Genomic DNA, 18,606 nt, shown 5'->3' with positions numbered 1-18,606 from the left:
CACACCCTCAATACATCTCTATAGGAGAACCGGAACATTGCATTCGGCAGTCTCCTGTTCTGCCATTGAGATGTATTGAGGGGGCGTTTTGGCCACCGCATCATGTGGAGCTTGAAATGCGCTATTTCAGCAAAGAGCCAAGGGCCCCGTACTGTAGATCGCTGGGGGCCTCAGCGGTCGGACGCCCTGCGATCTGAAACTTATCTACTATCCTTAGTATAGGGGATACATTTTCATATTCCGGAGTACTCCTTTAAGGTTTTCTCCAGACACAATGGATCCTGATCCCAACGTGTTATCCTGCTATATTTTATGGGGATCGAATATGTCTAGCAAATAAAGCATAGTACAGCAATATATACAGTATATATATATATATATATATATATACAGGATATGTGCTCAGTACTTACTATTTAGTGTGGACAGTGTCTATAAATATAAATACAGGGGCTCAGAATGGAGCCACCTTTTACACCCATTGGGGGACATGTATCATTGCATTTAGACCATTTTTCACGTCTACAAATTTTGCGCAATTGCGCTTTTTTTGTATAGAGCTGCGTTTTTTTTGGTGGACAGTTTTCTAAAGTTGTCACCAGTTTGGTCTACAGTACACCACCTAATCCAGTGGACTGGTATTTATCAATTGCGCAAAAAAAAAGTAGATGTTTTTTTTTGCGCAATTGCGCTTTTTTGCAAGAAAAGTAGTCTAAACCTAAGAGTGCTAGCAAGGACTCGTAGAAAATGGCAGACGGTGGAAGATGCAGGTGGGGGATGCAGGAGCTGTCTCTCAGCACTGCAGTACTACAACTACTCCCATCATGGGACAGAATCTGTCCCATAATGGGAGTAGTTGTAGTACCGGAGCGCTGAGAGACGCACATCCCCTGTCTGCGGGACTCTATTGTGACTGTTAGGACTACTACTCCCATCATGGACAGACTCTGTCCATGATGGGAGTTGTAGTCCTGGGGCTGAAGGACAGATCGCAGCAGGTCATTCTCCAGAGACCCGCTGCGATCTGCATTTATTAACATAAAAAGCCGGCGGTATATGCGGCTCCACTGCGCTGCCATCGGCTCCTGTATACAGATGTCACGATTCATAATCCCCGCCTCCAGGAGAGGGGAGCTCTGATTGGTGGAAAGCTATTCACCACTATTAGCCAATCAGAGCTCCTGTCTTCTGGCGGGGATTATGAATTGTGACAGGTCTATACAGGGGAGCGAGTGGAGCCGCTTCTACGGTATATAATTGTTATGTGTACTGTACCCCCCCCCCCCAGACTAATACTGACCCCTTCTACAGTATATAATTGTCATGTGTACTGCCCCCCCCAGACTAATACTGACCCCTTCTATAGTGAGCGCTGGGACCGCTGTGTGATTGACAGGTCCCCAGCGCAAGTGTCCGGCCCCACTGACCTTTATATGTTATAAATCTTTATGATACACACTGCCCGTCCTCCTCTTCATTCCTCTGATACCGGAGACGCGCGGCTTCTGCTTTCAGTCAGAGCGCCCCCTGCCGTTGTCTGGCCCCAGCCCTGTGCAGTGTGGAGGCCGGGAGGGGGCGCTCTGTCTATAGACTATGATACAGAAGTCCCTCTATGAGAAGAATGAAGAGGAGGATGGGCAGTGCGTATCATAAAGATTTATAACAAGGTCAGTGGGGCCGGACACTTGTGCTGGGGACCTGTCAATCACACAGCGGTCCCAGCGCTCACTATAGAAGGGGTCAGTATTAGTCTGGGGGGGGGGGTACAGTACACATAACAATTATATACTGTAGAAGCGGCTCCACTCGCTCCCCTGTATAGACCTGTCACAATTCATAATCCCCACCAGAAGACAGGAGCTGTAATTGGTGTATAGTGGTGAATAGCTTTCCACCAATCAGAGCTCCCCTCTCCAGGCGGCGGGGATTATGAATCGTGACATCTGTATACAGGAGGAGGGGGGGGGGGGGAGTGCAGTGTTGCCGCTGGCTTTTTAACCCCTTAAGGACCCGGGCTTTTTCCGTTTTTTCATTTTCAATTTTTCCTCCTTAACTTAAAAAAATCATAACTCTTAAAAATTTTCACCTAAAATTATATATAATGGCTTAATTTTTGCGTCACTAATTCTACTTTGTAATGACATTAGTCATTTTACCCAAAAATCTACGGTGAAACGGGAAAAAAAATCAATGTGCGACAAAATTGATGAAAAAACACTATTTTGTAAGTTTTGGGGGCTTCTATTTTTACGCAGTACATTTTTTGTCAAAAATGATACCTTATCTTTATTCTGTAGGTCCATACGGTTAAAATGATACCCTACTTGTATAGGTTTGAATTTGTATCACTTCCGAAAAAAATCATGAATACATGCAGGAAAATTTATACGTTTAAAATGGTCATCTTTTGACCCCTATAACTTTTTTATTTTTCTGTGTTCAGGGCGCTTTGAGGACTAATTTTTTGCGCCGTCATCTGAAGTTTTTAGCGGTACCATTTTTGTTCTGATCAGACTTTTTGATCACTTTTTATTCACTTTTTTGTGGTATAAAAAGTGATCAAAAATGCGCTATTTTGGACTTTGGAATTTTTTTGCGCGTACGCCATTGAACGAGCGGTTTAAAAAGCGGTATATTTTTATAATAAATGCAGATCGCAGCGGGTCTCTGGAGAATGACCTGCTGCGATCTGTCCTTCAGCCCGAGGACTACAAGTCCCATCATGGACAGAGTTTGTCCATGATGGGAGTAGTAGTCCTAACAGTCACAATACAGTTTCGCAGCTGGGGGATGTGTAAGAGCCATCCCTCAGCACTGCGGTACTACAACTACTCCCATCATGGAACACAAAATTTCCCATGATGGGAGTAGTAGTCCAAGGGCAGACAGACGGATCTCAGGGGTCTCACTCTTGAGACCCCTTGCAACTTCTCCGCCCCTGCCCCCTAGTGATGACATCATTAGGGGGCGGAGCTTCACAGTCCAGGCCTGAAGCCAGGGTGGTATGCGTTTTGCATAATGGGAACAGAGCCTTTTTGGCAGTGTGTTCCCAAACAGGGAGACTCCAGCTGTTGTTTACCTACAGCCCCCATGATGGGAGTTGTAGTTTAGCAACAATTGGAGGCTCCCTCTTTAGGAACACACTGCATTATGTGCGCTCTCCCCAGGGGAGAGCGACAAAAATGTACTGACCCATTTTTCGTGTTTTTATTTTCTTGTAATTTCAGATAAGTGAATGCAGAGGACTACCTGAGATTCGGTGGAGTGTGACGATGACTAGCATTTTTTTAATGTCAAGAAAAGGGTTAACGAGGGCTGTGGGGGAGTGTTTTTTTAAATACATTTTTTATTTCATGTGTCGTGTTTTTTATAATTGAAATTTCAGGTTTAGTAGTGGAAGCTGTCTTGTAGACGGAATCTATTACTAAGCTGGGCTTAGCGTTAGCCCCGAAAACAGCTAGCGCTAACCCCCAATTATTACCCGGTACTCACCGCCACAGGGGTGCCGGGAAGAGCCGGTACCAACAGGCCCGGAGCATCAAAAATAGCGCTCCTTGGCCTAGGCGGTAACAGGCTGGGGTTATTTAGGCTGGGGAGGGCCAGTAACAATGGTCCTCGCCCATCCTGGTAATGTCAGGCTGTTGCTGATTGGTTGGTGTCTGATTGACACTGAAAATATGGGGAAGCCTATGTGTTGTTTTTTTTTTGTAATAAAAAAAAGTGTGTGGTTCCCCATATTTTCAGTGTCAGTCAGATACCAACCAATCAGCAACAGCCTGACGTTACCAGGGTGGGCGAGGACCATTGTTACTGGCTCTCCCCAACCTAAATAACCCCAGCCAGGAGCGCTATTTTTGACACTCCAGGCCTGTTGGTACTGGCTCTTCCCGGCAACCCTGTGGCGGTGGGTAACGGGGTAATAATTGGAGTTAGCGCTAGCTGTTTTTTTGGCTAACGCTAAGCCCGGCATTGAAAAAAAAATGTATTTAAAAAAAAATAAAAAATCCCCACACAACCCTCATTAAACCTTTTATTGACATTAAAAAAAAGCTGGTCATCATCGCAATACACTGAATCTGACGGAGTCCTCCCCATTCACGTATCTGAAATGAGAAAAAAAAAGGTTAGGACATCATTTGCGATCTCACCTGGTGAGTGCGCCCATACTGCAGTGTGTAACAGGGAGCCTCCAATTGTTCTTGTCTGCCTACTGTATCCTGTATATACAGTCATCTATAGATGGCTGTATATACAGGAGAGCGCACAAAGATTTAACTCAGAGCTGCAGTGTGGGTTAACTCTTTCCTTGCTGGGCTCCTGTATAGTATACATGGATACACTATGCCCCCTGTATACTATACAGCGGGCGGAGGTAAGTAGTGATGCTCTGCACCCTGTATATGTATATGCTATACATCACTCCTCACCTCCTTACACTCCGTGGGGCGGGCGCTCTGCATCCGACCCCTGGAGTAGTACCTGCAGTGAAAAAAATGCACACAGGGTACAAAAATGTTTGTTTCCGCACACCAGCAAAAATGCAAGAAAAAACACAAGGGGGAGATTAATCAAAACCTATGTAGAGGAAGAGCGGTGCAGTTGCCCATAGCAACCTATCAGATTGCTCCTTTCATTTTTGTAAAGAAGCAATCTGATTGGTTGCCATGGGCAACTGCACTACTCTTCCTCTGTACAGTTTTTGATAAATCTCCCCCAAGAAAAATTACCAAAATGCAGGAAAAGCTGGGACCGTTTTTCAGGCGTTTTTGCTGGTGGACAAAAAAAAACCTCAGTGGAATCCTGAAAAACAATAGAACAAAAGCCCAGCGTCCAGGATACACCACTATTCCTGTGAGGTGTAGAACAGGTCTACAAATAGAACTTTGTGGAGATTTAGACCATTGCACGAAATTTATCATGGGGCTTGCACAAGTTTGATAAATTTGGAGAAATTGCTCCAAATTTAGACCAACCAAAATGATCTACAAAAAACGTCTACCAATAACAACATTGATACATCTCCCCCATTGTTCCTTGACAATGGAGACCTGCTCTGATATTGCCTTCCAAATGTGATGATCGTGTTTGACATATATTTATCACTATACTATGCATTATTTGCTAGCCATTTTGTTTTAAACTGTAAATTTTTATTAGAGTTTTTACAAAGTAATACAAACACACAATAAAAGTTGGGGATAAATTCCCTAGTGATAAGGAACACGCATAAAATAATAACATATGACATCCTGAGTAAACATATCAGCAATGCAATATAGAACGAATCCAAAGATCACTGAAATCTACTCTGTGTCCGATCAACATTGCTAGCCATTTTGACCTTCTGATAAAGCGTTAAGAAAAAGTGGAGAAACATGTCAGGCATAAAAAACTTAATGCAAGACGCGTTTCGGGAGTCACAGCTCCCTTTCTCAATTGCAGGTGGCGGATAAATGAACACATCTGAGTAATATGTTTCTACATAAGACTAATAATAAAGGTTACTTTCACCCAAATACTCTGTGAACATCTACAGGGCTTAACAACAGTTGGTTAGTGGGTGGTATTTTTTAGCAGTTGGGACAGGAACACTGGTCAGGGTTGAGGGAAAGCTAAATGGAGCAAAGTACAGAGATATTATTGTAAACCTGATCCAGAGGGTTCTGGACCTTAAACTGGTCTGGAGTTCATGTTACAACAATACAATGACCCTACGCACACATCCAAGACAACACAGGAGTGGCTTAGGGACAACTCTGTGAATATTCTTTAGTGGTCCTGCTAGAGTCCTAAACATCCCTGGAGAGAGCTGAAATTAGCAGTCTACCGACAGCCCCCATCTAACCGGACAGGGCTTGAGAGAATCTGCAGAGAAAAATTGTATAAATTCCCAAATCCCATTTTGCAAACCTTGTGGCATCATATTCAAGAAGACTGGAGGCTGTAATTAAATACTGAGTAAAGGGTCTGAATACTGATGTCATTGTAATATTTTAGTTTTTGCTTTTCCATAAATTACTGAAGATTTCTAATATTCAATTTTTACTCTGTCACTATGGGGGATTGAGTGCCAAATGATAGAGGAAAACTTTTTTAAATTTTATTTCAGTACACGATATAAATATTTTTTCTCTCACACAGTTCGATAAATCCGGGCCTTTGGCCCAGATTTATCAAACGGTGAGAGAAAAAATAGAGTGATTTTCCCACAACAACCAATCACAGCTCAGCTTTCACTTTACCAGAGCTAGTTAGCTGAGCTGTGATTGGTTACTGTGGGAAGATCACTCCATTTTTCTCTCACACAGTTTGATAAATCTGGGTCAAAGTATAAAAAAAATTAAAAGGGCTCAAGGCTTTCCATATGTACTGTATGTATATGTCCATATAGGAGTGGGCAGTGGTGGTCTCACTCATATCTGTTGAAGACATCACATTCTAACACATGTTGACAAGGGATCAATCGAAAGTCTCTTATTCACCAATGAAACAATAAAGGTGGTCAAACATTCACTTGTTACACTCAGTTTCAAGATAAAGGTCCTCATTCTCAGACCGTTGGGACACCCTTCCCCCCCCCCCCCCCCCCCCCCCCGCGATCTCCTGCAGGGCACCCCAGCAGTCCCCAAGGTTCAGGTATCTCCGGCTCTCCCATAGAGATACATGGAGGGGGGCATGTCCGCCACTTCGTACGGGGGACCGACACTCTCCCTTTCTGGGGACTGCTGGGGTGCCAAGCAGGAGATAGCGGGGGATCCCAGCGGTCAGACCCCAATAATGTAAAACTTATCCCCTATCCTTTGGCACAGGGGCTAATAAAGGAGGAGGAATGATGTGGAACAGGGGGAGGGAATCAGACTGAGGAACAGGGGGAATGATTGATGTGGCAAATGTTGAGGGAATGGTGTGACATTCCAAATAATTTATTTATTTTTTATTTAAATTTCCCTATTGAAATGAGGGAGCGTGTTATATGATATATATATATATATATATATATATATATATATATATAAAACTTTATATATATTTATCTAACTTTATATTAATGTTGGACACTTAGGTGCTCGGGACTGCGTTAGGGGTATGTGACCTCCCGCTCTCACTTTTCAAAGTTGTTAGTATAAAGGCCCTATTTCCTGCATAACATCCTGAGTGGGATGGAGGGGGGGGGGGGGGGGGGTCATAAGTGTCAGATTTGATGTCAGTCCCACCTCTTGGGGGGAAGGGGGAGTCATAATTGTCAGATTTTATGTCAGTCCCACTTCTGAGACCCACACCCTAGAATGCCACATCCAGGCAGTAGATGTACAGATGGAAACAGCTAAGCTCACACTGACCTGCTGTTACCGTAAATGAATGGGAATGGGGGTCGCGGAGTATAAGCAGAGAAAATCGGCACGCCGGCTCACCGCCTCCAATGCGCGCTGACGCACACTATATTCATATTGCACACCAGTGCACATTGGAGGTGGGCAACTGGCTCACTAAGCTCCCCTGCCTCATCTATATTCCACCCCAGGCTGCCCCCGTCTTGATTTCTTGATCCGTGGCTTATGTGCTGAATGAATGCTGAATAAAGGGATCAGTTTCTGCATAATAATGGTCATGAAAGGAAAGTACTGTGTAAAGTCTATAGGAAACTACAGTATACCGTGTTATACAACGACTATTGTAAAAGCAATGTGTTTACAAATGAGGGAGAAGATAATATTATGATTCTAACTATTATGACAAACCAGATAGGAACCATTAAGTCATATGTCTCATTCCCACTGGATCCATTAAGAAGCCATTAGCACCACTTTAGGTAACAGCAAGATCCGTTTGCCATGGTCATTGCTTATAAATAGCAGGGTAGATGGCACAGAGCCATACCTGTAAATAGCATGAATTATATCAGACACTGTGGATTGCTTATTTCCGTTGTGTGGGCTAAGGGTGTGAATGGAAGGTGAATCTGCTGACATATTTTAGAAAGCATATGTTATTACACAGATTAGAAAATTTGTTTTTGAATAAACAAGGATGGATGGATGGTGAAAAAGACTATGCATTCTGTATTGCAAATGTATCGAAGAAAGGTTTTTAGAGCAACACTTTTCTAAAAAACCCATGGACATATGACTGCTATTAAAGGTTTACCAGAGGCTGCTAGGGGAAATTTACTTATATAGGCATTGATACTTTCCTCTCTTGTGTATCATCGCATAATATGCCAGATTTAACAGGTCAGGTATAGGTGGTATAAGTGCTGCTTAGTTTTGCACGCACCCCTTGAGTGATTATATTTGCTACTTAGCGTACTGCGTTAAAAAGAATAGAATGAATATGGTAAAGGAAAGTGAAGAATAGTATCTGGAGAGACAGAGGAAAACAGATGAATAGTTGTAATGGACTGAAACCCAGAGGACAACGATGTTGGTAAAGAGCAGTACATTTTGCAGGAGGGGGGAGGGGCAGGCAGGAATAAGATTCTATTCTACATGGCTATTTGTAAGATGCTATTTCATTGATCACTTGCACATTACAGTTTGCATTATCCATCAAACGAAGAGGTGTGGGTGTTTCGAAATGTGTTATGAGCTTGGTGTTATAATAAAGAATTGGAAATTCTCTTTACAGTCAACTGGTCAGGAGAAGTGGTTTGCACCAGGAGTTTTGGGGTTTTTCCTTGTGTTTGTTATAGGGATCGACCCATATTGATTTTTTAGGGCCGATACCGATAATCTGTGACCTTTCAGACCGATAGCCGATACCTTATGCCGATATTCCGGTATGAGTTATCAGCTATTTCTCCTCCCTACCACCCCACCCCCCCCAGCGGGGCAGAAGCCGTTGCAGATCAATGATTTAAAGCGGGCGCTTTAAATCAATGAACTGCAGCGGCTTTTGTGGGGCCAGAGACCGCCGCCACCAGCTGCTTCTCTCCCCCTGCCTGTCCTGGGGTCCTCCTGAGTCCAACCACCACCGCCGCTGCCCTATTGCATCCCCCATCCCCGGTGCTATAATTACCTGCTCCCGGGGTCCGCCCTACATCTGGCTCCGGTGGCGTCCTGCGCTGTCACTGTGCGCACTGACGGTGACGTCGCGTTGAGGACGTCACTCGTCATTGCACATCACAGAGCACAGCAACAGCACAGGACGTCGCAGGAGCCAGAAGTAGCGGGGACCCCGGCAACAGGTAATTATAACATTGGGGATGGGGGAGGCAATGGGACAGCAGCGGCGGCGGTATGTGGCCAGAGGATGGGGACAGAACAGTACTACATGCCATGTGCTAGGATGGAATTCTCCTTTGGACACCAATCTATAATTCTGGCACACTGGAACAGATTTGCTATTGCAAATACACCAGAATTACTGGCACAATTTGCAACCCAAAACTACCAAACATGTCTTGTACCATATTTAGCTATGTTTCTTAGACATGTATTATGCCTTGTCAGACAAAAGGTGTGGCTTAGCAGAGAGGGGGTGGGATGGCTTGAGATCTAACACCATGTGCTAAAATTGTCAAAAATTTGTCACAAAATTCTGGTGCCAATTATGCCAACTAATAGGTGATGGAAAGTTAGACTAAAGATGCAAAAACTTGAGATTATCTGTAGATTTTTGTAAGTGAAAGCCACAGCAAGTAAAGTACATATAAATGTATCTTTAGAATGTTTTCTGAGCAATTTTATGCTCTTTTTTGGATGTATTTCAAGACCATTTTTTGGGCTTGAGCTAAAGCTTTTCCATCCCATAGAATTTATTTCCATAGAATTATACCAACAATCAAAAAGGTGATATGGCACTTGTAAAGACGACTTTGACACTTACATGAAAATTATTTATATGGACATGCAACTATCTACACCCCTTAATCCATGACTACTGTGACTGAGGAATCGGAAAAGAGTCTTTCTTCACATGTATTGGTGGCTTAATAGCATTTAATTCATACTTTAAGGTCAAAGCAACGACTAAAATAGTAAATGCCTTCTGTTCAAATCAGAGAACAAAAGTACAAGAGCAGCTGGAGGAAAACACTGTTTCTTCAAAATAACAAAATGCAAGGGGAGGAGCGCACAGATAAAAAAGGAAAAATCACAGGTACACAGCTAGGAGCACATGTGAGCAGCTAGAACACTTGACCAAAGATGGATGAAATACGGTAGTTGGCTACAAAGTTAAAAAAAATACAGAATGAAAGGGCACTTTGACATACATTACAGCTATTATGGACAGCTCTGCAGTTAAAGGCTGTTTCCTGAATGATGAAAAAAGCAACTTCTGTCTTCATTATAAATGTCCTACCATTTAGCTACTAATCAGAGTAAGATAAGATAAATCAGTTGGACAGACTCTCTGCCTGCTCTCACCGTGTAAAGGATAACAGCAGGGAAGAAAAGCGGATAACACACTAAGTCAAAGAATGGGATGTTTGTTGAGATGTGCGTGGGGGTGATAAAAGTATATCCTACAACCAACCTGGCACAAAAGAGAAAACCAAACATTCACTACCTACAGCACCCTTGATGTAAAAGACCAAGTATAAAACTCAAAGTGGTGTATGAAGTACTGTCATTTATTTTATTGATACATGTCTCCAAGTATCCAGTAAAATCCTAAACAAACAAGGTATAATTAATAATAGGACAAAGGAGCACAAAGATCTAAAAAATAAATTCATATAGGTAACATGAAAAAACACACTAAATACGAATATAAAAAGGTTTGGTATAAGCCCTACATACCGATGTTGCACACAGCCCAAAGGATTTAACATAAAGCCTCAAAGTGCCCCTTCCCTTCCATATTTTTTGTAGTCTCACTACTGCAGTGGTCTTTAGTATTATTACTAGCCGAGTACCCGGTGTTGCCCCGGTTTTTCCTTCCTCATCCTTGTTGGGGAGGAAAATCAACAAAGGAGGAAGCTTTTGACTTCATATCCCATCCCCATAGATTGTTGTCATATCCAAACCCCATATCCCGTCCTCATATCTCAACCTCATATCTCAACCTCATATCCCATCCTCATATCCCGTTCTCATATCCCGTCCTCATATCTCGACAACGGCAGGAAGAAAAAATTGCTGCGGTGGTGCTGCCCAGGTAGGTAGCAAGAAGATCGGACTCGGAGGATGTGGTGAAACATGTATTTTATTCATACATGGATCGGTTGTCCAAGACGCGCTTCGAGGGTACAGCTTCCCTCTTTATCAATTGCATACAGTAAGGTAATAACATAGTTACTTATATACAGATGTGGAGGGCGCCAAAACCGCTGGCGGGAGTTACAGGGTCAGGGTGGGCGGTACCACAGATGTGCTGGTAAAGGTGGCAGAGTTATAAGAAATCACAATATAAAGTAAAAAAACACATGCATGGTATAGCACATTAGTGTAGACATAAGGTCATATGTCTAATAGATGTGGTATTGAGTTGGGTACAGTGTTTTGGGTTTGTTACACTATGTACGGGGTGGATTTTTCCCGCTTTGTGATTCATAAAAAGCAGCGACCAATCGGGTTGCAGTATTAGCGTGACGTATTCCGTGTCATGTGGGGAGGGGTAGGTTAGTACAAGGTTCAAAATAGCCTTTTGTGATGGTTTAGAAAGTGCAGCCGGTCCGTGTGTGCCACGTGACTGGGTGGCGACCAATGGAGGGAGGGTTAAGGATGACGTACGGTGTGTCCAGCTTGTATGTTGAAGTGTTGGCCAATAATAGCTTACGGTTGTGATGGCACGTCGTCCAATCAGGACGGCATCTACTTTTTCAATGAAGGGCTATGGACCGGCTGCGTGATGAATCATGATGGTGTATGGACCAATCAGAGATTGCAGTTTGTGCGATACATGTGACGCGGGGGCGACCAATGAGGGAGAGGCAGAGTTAGCCAGTAAGATGTACTGTGAATTAGATATGTCCGCGATGATCCTGGCTACTATTGCTCGTTGCGTGATGGTGTGTCATCCAATCAAGACGGCGCCTACAGGTCCTCATATCTCGACCTCATATGCCAATCTTCTATCCCGACTTCCTATCCCGTCCTCATATCCCGACCTCATATCCCATCCTCATATCCCATCCTCATATCCCGACCTCCTATCCCGTCCTCGTAACCCGATCTCCTTTCCTGTCCTCATATCCCAACCTCCTTTCCCGTCCTCATATCTCGACCTCATATTCTGACGTCTTATCCCGTCCTCATATCTTGACCTCATATCCCGACCTCATATCCCATCCTTATATCCCGACCTGCTATCCCGACCTCCTATCCCGTCCTCCTATCTCAACCTCATATCCCATCCTCATATCCCGTCCTCATATCCCGACCTCCTATCCTGTCCTCCTATCTCGACCTCATATCCTGTCCTCATATCTCGTCCTCATATACCGACCTCCTATCCCGACCTATCCCATCCTCATATCCTGTCCTCCTATCTTGACATCATATCCTGTCCTCATATCCCATCCTCATATCTCGACCTCCTATCCTGATCGCCTATCCCAACCTCCTCTCTTTGTGAGATGGGGTGTGGCTTGCAAGCCGGATTGACCCATTCACCAGGAGATGCAGAGCGGAGCTTGTGGAGTAAGGTACTGGAAGTCCCATATACTCGCATGGGAATTGAAACAAAAACCCATCTTTTATGTAAGGGTGTAGATAAGGGTTAATTTAACTATCATATCTTTTTATTTGACATATAAGTAATAAGTGTACCAGGTATTATTGAAATATCTCCAGCCTTACGGAAGTTATATGGGAACATACATTTCCCATTGATTTGCATGGGACTCTAAACAAAAACCCCAACCCTCACAAATGGGGGTAGTTAAGGGTTAAAATAACTATCCTATATTTTAAGTGGACATATAAGTAACATGTGACCAAGCATTATCGAAACATCTCCAGCCTTTTGGAAGTTATGCAGTAACATATATTTCCCATAGACTTGTATGGGACTTTAAACAAAAAACCTGACCCTGGCAAATGGGGGTGAGTAAGGGTTAAATTACCTATCCTATGTTTGTTGTTGACATATAAGTAACATGTGTGGCAAGTTTCATGTTAATATCTTTAGCCGTTTGGACGTGATGCTGGAACATACACACATACATACATACATATACACACACACACATACATACATACATACATACATACACACACACATACATACACACACACTGAGTTTTAGATTTATAGATTTGTAGGACTTTAGTGCATATTCTATCTGTATTTAGTGGGTTGTTTTTCATGTTTCTATGATTATGATTTTATGAATTGCAATACAATACCAGCAGTATGATATAGATATATTGAAGCTATCTAGCTGAAGAAATAACATAAATGTGTGTACTGTATGTATACTCAGGCTTGGTATCTCACTTACAGGCATGGGGATCTTGGACAGCTCTTTTCCTATGCAGTTTTTCATTATACTCCAGAGATTAAGGCTGTAGTTTGGTTTGTCTGGAATTCGAGTTCTTCTCCTTTTCTTAGGTAAGAGATCTTTGCGTTTAGAGTCATAGAAGCTGCTTTCATGTGAGCTATGGAACACCTAGGTAAAAAATATAAAATATAGACATTAGGGCTATAGTTCAGGGAATGCATAATTAAATTCTGCTTATGTACTTATAAGTAGTGTTGCTCGCGAATATTCGCAATTCGAATTTTATTCACGAATATCGCATATTCACGAATTCGCGAATATTCGCGAATTCGCGAATATTCGCAAATATAGCGCTATATATTCGTAATTACGAATATTCTTTTTTTTTTTTTTCACAGTACACATCACAGTGATCATCCCTCTCTGCTTCCAGCTTATGTGGTGTAAGAAGGCTCTAATACTACTGTGTGAGACTGGTGTGCTTGCTTTTTTCTGGTGTGCTTGCTAATTTTCGCATAAGCGAATTTTCACTTATGCTAATTTTTTTATATGCACATTTTCGCATATGTTAATTTTCGCATACGCGAATATTCGCATATGCGAAAATAAAACGAGCATATTACGAATATGCGAATATTCGCGAATATGACGAATATTCGTCCATATATTCGCGAATATTCGCGAATTCGAATATGGCCTATGCCGCTCAACACTACTTATAAGGTTCACGTGTGGTCTAAAGTAGTGCTTCTCCAACTGTGAGGCGCCCCATAGTTGTTGGTGAGGTCCAGCTGGGGAGGCAGTTTTTACAAAAGTGGCTATAAGCCTTTTCCTGGCTCAAACAATCTCAGGTTTAGCAACATTATTGACACATTTTGTTCATAATTACAATGTTATACAGAGTTAAGTAAGGCAAATGAAAGGTAAGCTGGGCAATATTTAGAAATTTTGCGTTGACTTCCACCATAGATGGTAAGATCCAGGCATTCGCTTGGTCTCTCTTGTGAGGACTTTGGTCTCCAATAGTAAAAGTTTGAGAAGCCCTGGTCTAAATGTAATATTGTCTTTTCATGGTTAACGAGACATTGAATTAGCAAGATCATATCATTATCAGCAGGATCTCAGTGACCAAATGTGTATTGGAGCTAAAAAGTGTCATCTGGTGGCTGTTCCCTACGCCACTGGCAGGAACATACATGTGTGGCCCAATGTGCATATTAACTGAGACTGAAAAAGAGAATCAAAGGCCAAAATGTTCTTATAGCTCAATGTGAAATAACTGGCACGGATCCTGGTTGGCTTAAAATGACCATAAGTAATAGTTGTTTTGTTGACAGACCTTGCCAACTTCAGTCTTAGGGCTGGTTCACATCACGTTTTCTCCCATACAGGAGCGCATACGGTAGGATGGAGCTAAAACCTCGCGCTCCCGTATGCTTTTGTATGCGCTCCCGTATGTAGTTCATTTCAATGAGCCGGCCGGGGTGAAACGTTCGGTTGGCTCATTTTTGCGCTGTATGGGCTTTTTCCCTGGACCTAAAACTGTGGTCAACCACGGTTTTAGGTCCGGTTGTAAAAGCGCCGGCCGGCTCATTGAAATGAATTACATACGGGAGCGCATACAAAAGCATACAGGAGCGTGAGGTTTTAGCTCCCCCCTGCCATATACGCTCCGGTACGGGAGAAAACATGATGTGAACCCAGCCTTATTCTTGGGTGGGGTGTGCTGTGTTTGCCTTCTATAGCCAGTTATCTAATCATTTTAGCTCTGTAAATCCTCATTTTTGCGGGAATATACTTACATTGTCATCTAGATGCCATTCATCAGGGTGGCCTCCACTTGCACTACTCAGATTGCTGCCAGAACGCCTGCCAATACATATACAGATATGTTACTATGACAGACATCATACTGAGAAAAAAAGGAAGCTTAGACGAGCTATTTATAGTTGGGTGCTTTATCTTAAATGCTAAGTCAATTGGTGAAAAGTGAACGTACAATACACAGCCGTGTTCTGCTTCTTGATTCAATGCACATGATAAAGGTGCTTAGTTATTATACGGATATGGACAGATTTGAGCCCATCACGGGCAATGCATTGTGAAGTTACTCAATCACATCTGATAGGGGCTGTTGAGAATCAGAGTTTATTAGACTTTAGCTTATGATATACTATAGATCAAAGTCAGTTAAAGCCACTTCTTTATGTGACATCTGCTTCAATATCATCTGTATGGAGCTTTCCAATAGTCTAATGATGGCACATGGGGGAAAAAGGCATTGACAGAATACCCGATATTTTGTTCCCATGAGAAATTTGCCACTTGCAGATGTGTCTTACATCAGCTAATTACACATTCCCCAGTGAAATAAACATATATGTTCAGCCAAGTGTGTATGTTCATATTCAAAGTAATAAAGGGCATGGAGGATCTTCATTATGAGGATAGATTAATGGTCTATTCACACGTACAGTATTCTGTGCAGATTTGATGTCCAGGATTTTCTGCTGCAGCTTTCAATGTAAACTGTATGACTGAATACAGCTGGAAATCCTGCGCATCAAATCTGCACAGAGTACTGTATGTGTGAATAGACCCTAAAAGAGTTAAATCTTGATGTCTCAAGAGATGTGTAAGGAGGGACAAGATCAACATCCTATACAAAATAAAAATGTCTAAAGTTTTCGCATACAACTACCCCAAAGGACAAGGGGGCACTCCATCTGTTTATTCAACTTCTAGAGTTTTTAAGAACTATAAATCTGTGGCAAAGTATACAGTCTAAAGCTCCATACATTTATTACTGTAAAATTAATACATGTGTGCACAAACAAGATGTTTTCAATACAACTTTCTTCCACATCTTCTCCTATACCTTGGTTGAACTTGATGGACATGTGTCATTTTTTAACTGCACTAAGTAACTATCCCTCCCCTTCTCAATTCATTTGCATATTTGTCACAATTGAATGTTCCAGATCATAATACTACTTTAAGGGTATGTTCACATGTAGCGTATACTCACTGATGGAAATCCGCAGATAAAATATTCTATTCACTTTCTATTCACAGAATACATGCTGCAGATTTTACTGCTTGTATTAAAGTGGTACTCCGCTGCTCAGCGTTTGGAACAAACAGTTCCGAACGCTGGAGCCGGCACAGAGAGTTTGTGATGTCATAGCCACACCCCCTCATGACGTCACACCCCACGCCCCCTCCCATAGACTTGCATTGAAGAGGCGGGTGTGATGTCATAAGGGGGCAGGGCTATGACGTCACAAGCTCCCGGCGCCGGCTCCAGTGTTCGGAACAGTTTGTTTTAAACACTGAGCAGCAGAGTACCCCTTTAAGTGCATATACTAGTGTGATATCCATGGTGTATACATGACCTCTTAGCATACTCTTAATATTAGAAAGAGAATCCAAGTAAACAAAGATGCTTTCTAGGCTATGTTCAACATTGCATTGTACTTGCAGTATTGTTGCAGTACCTTGCATGTTCTTGACGCTTTTTACAACAAATGACTGAAATCGGAGGCAGAATACCAGTAGAATAGCCTCATATTTTTAGCATATTTCATCATTTGACACAAAAACACATGCGATACCCCTACAGTACCGCAAATGAAAACGCAACACGTAAACACGCCTTAAATGATGATTTAATTTATTGAAGGAAAAATACTGTATAGCCCTAGCTGGCCTTATGTGAAAAAGTAATTGACCCCTTAACTACTAAATCAACCAGGTAACTAAATTCAATTGACAATTCGGTTCAGTTTCACTAGCCACACCTAGTCCTGTTAAATCTACACATCAGTGGATTAAAACAATTCTGTAGGGAAGATGGGTCTGAAAATCCTGACCAGGTATGTAAAAAACTTATTGCAAACATTTGATCGCAACGCAGTTGTTACTGTCAAGGGAGGAACCACCTGTTATTTGGTTAAAGGGGTACTCCGCCCCTAGACATCTTATCTTCTATCTTATCTCCTACCCGCAGCTGGGACCCCCACGATCTCTGTGCAGCACCCCGCATTCGTTTAGAATGCTGGGTGCGGGCGGCGATGATCCTGATGTCACGGTCACGCCCCTTATGACGTCACGCCATGCCCCCTCAATGCAAGTCCATAGACTTGCATTGAAGGGGCGTGGTGTGACATCATGAGGGGCGTGACCATGACATCAGGACCCCTGCCACCCGCTCCAAGCATTCGGAACAGAATGGGACAGTGGAGTACCCCTTTAATAGGGGCAAATACTTTTTCACATGGCTGATTTATATTTTAGGAAAAAAATATCTCTTACTTCAGTATTACAATATTACAATTTGTTGGATGATCTGAAACACTTACATGTGACAAATTAGCAAAATAGAAGAATTAGAGCAAATACTTTTCATGTCATTGTATATACGTTGCACAAAATGAGAATTATAAAAAAGCGGTAAACTGTTCTTTGTGTTTCGGTGGCATAGGCCACCGAAACACAAACTGTAATCTGTTCCATACTTTTTATCCCTGTTGATAGTTCACACATGGGATGGGAACCTTTTATGATCACCGCTGTCTTGATATAGAGTGATGGAGACTACCCATCCCTAGTTTATACATAGACGTGAGGAATTCTGGGAGTGTGGCTTGTCAGTATCAGGCTTCTCCAGGCATTCGGTCAGAAAGCCATCATGACAGGCGGGCAGTTGTTGTCTACAAATTCCCTGGCTGGATATTTTTTTCTATGAAGAAAATATCCATCCGAGAAAAATTGTAAATCCACAGAACAATACAAGGACAAACAGCGCCCTGTGACGTATGAGTCCAACCAGATGAGACATCTGTCTTTTTCATCTACGCTGATCTACTGGTGATACTGAACTCTACGTCAGAGCAGTAAGGTGGGATCTGCCATGAAGTGGCAGCAAATGTCTCTAAGGCATGGATAGTGCATACATGTGTCATAATAGATATGCCCATGTTCTGTCCAACATGGCCAAAATTATGAATTGGTTGCTGTTTTGCAAAATGTACTAGGCCTACCTGTGCTGTTTGGGGTCAGTTGTTACTGTGATAAAGGCTGGTGCGTCCTCCATGGCATCAAAGTACTCTGTCTCCTCATCTTCATCACTGGCCTCCCCTTTTACAGCTTGTACACTCCCTGAAATAAGCAAATATGCACACAGGTATTGAATACAGGTAGGACCGGACTATTTACCTC

The 18,606-nt window shown here is 42.6% G+C and overlaps 1 protein-coding gene across 11 annotated transcripts in view; it reads right to left on the bottom strand.

Annotated features, from left to right (window-relative positions):
• Positions 1-18,606, bottom strand: part of OSBP2 (oxysterol binding protein 2) — a 268,100-nt gene that overhangs the window by 33,740 nt on the left and 215,754 nt on the right. For all 11 annotated transcript variants that reach the window (XM_056537244.1, XM_056537245.1, XM_056537246.1 and 8 more), the window contains 3 exons: positions 18,429-18,546; positions 15,189-15,255; positions 13,387-13,554 (listed from right to left, as the gene is read on the bottom strand). In XM_056537244.1, coding sequence (XP_056393219.1) covers positions 13,387-13,554; positions 15,189-15,255; positions 18,429-18,546 — 353 coding nt within the window. The remainder of the gene's footprint in view (positions 1-13,386; positions 13,555-15,188; positions 15,256-18,428; positions 18,547-18,606) is intronic.

The sequence above is a fragment of the Hyla sarda genome, chromosome 1 (assembly GCF_029499605.1).
Source record: "Hyla sarda isolate aHylSar1 chromosome 1, aHylSar1.hap1, whole genome shotgun sequence".
In the NCBI taxonomy this organism is placed as follows: domain Eukaryota; kingdom Metazoa; phylum Chordata; class Amphibia; order Anura; family Hylidae; genus Hyla; species Hyla sarda.
The sequence above is the reverse complement of the archived record's forward strand: the minus strand, read 5'-3'. Positions and strand labels throughout refer to the sequence as shown.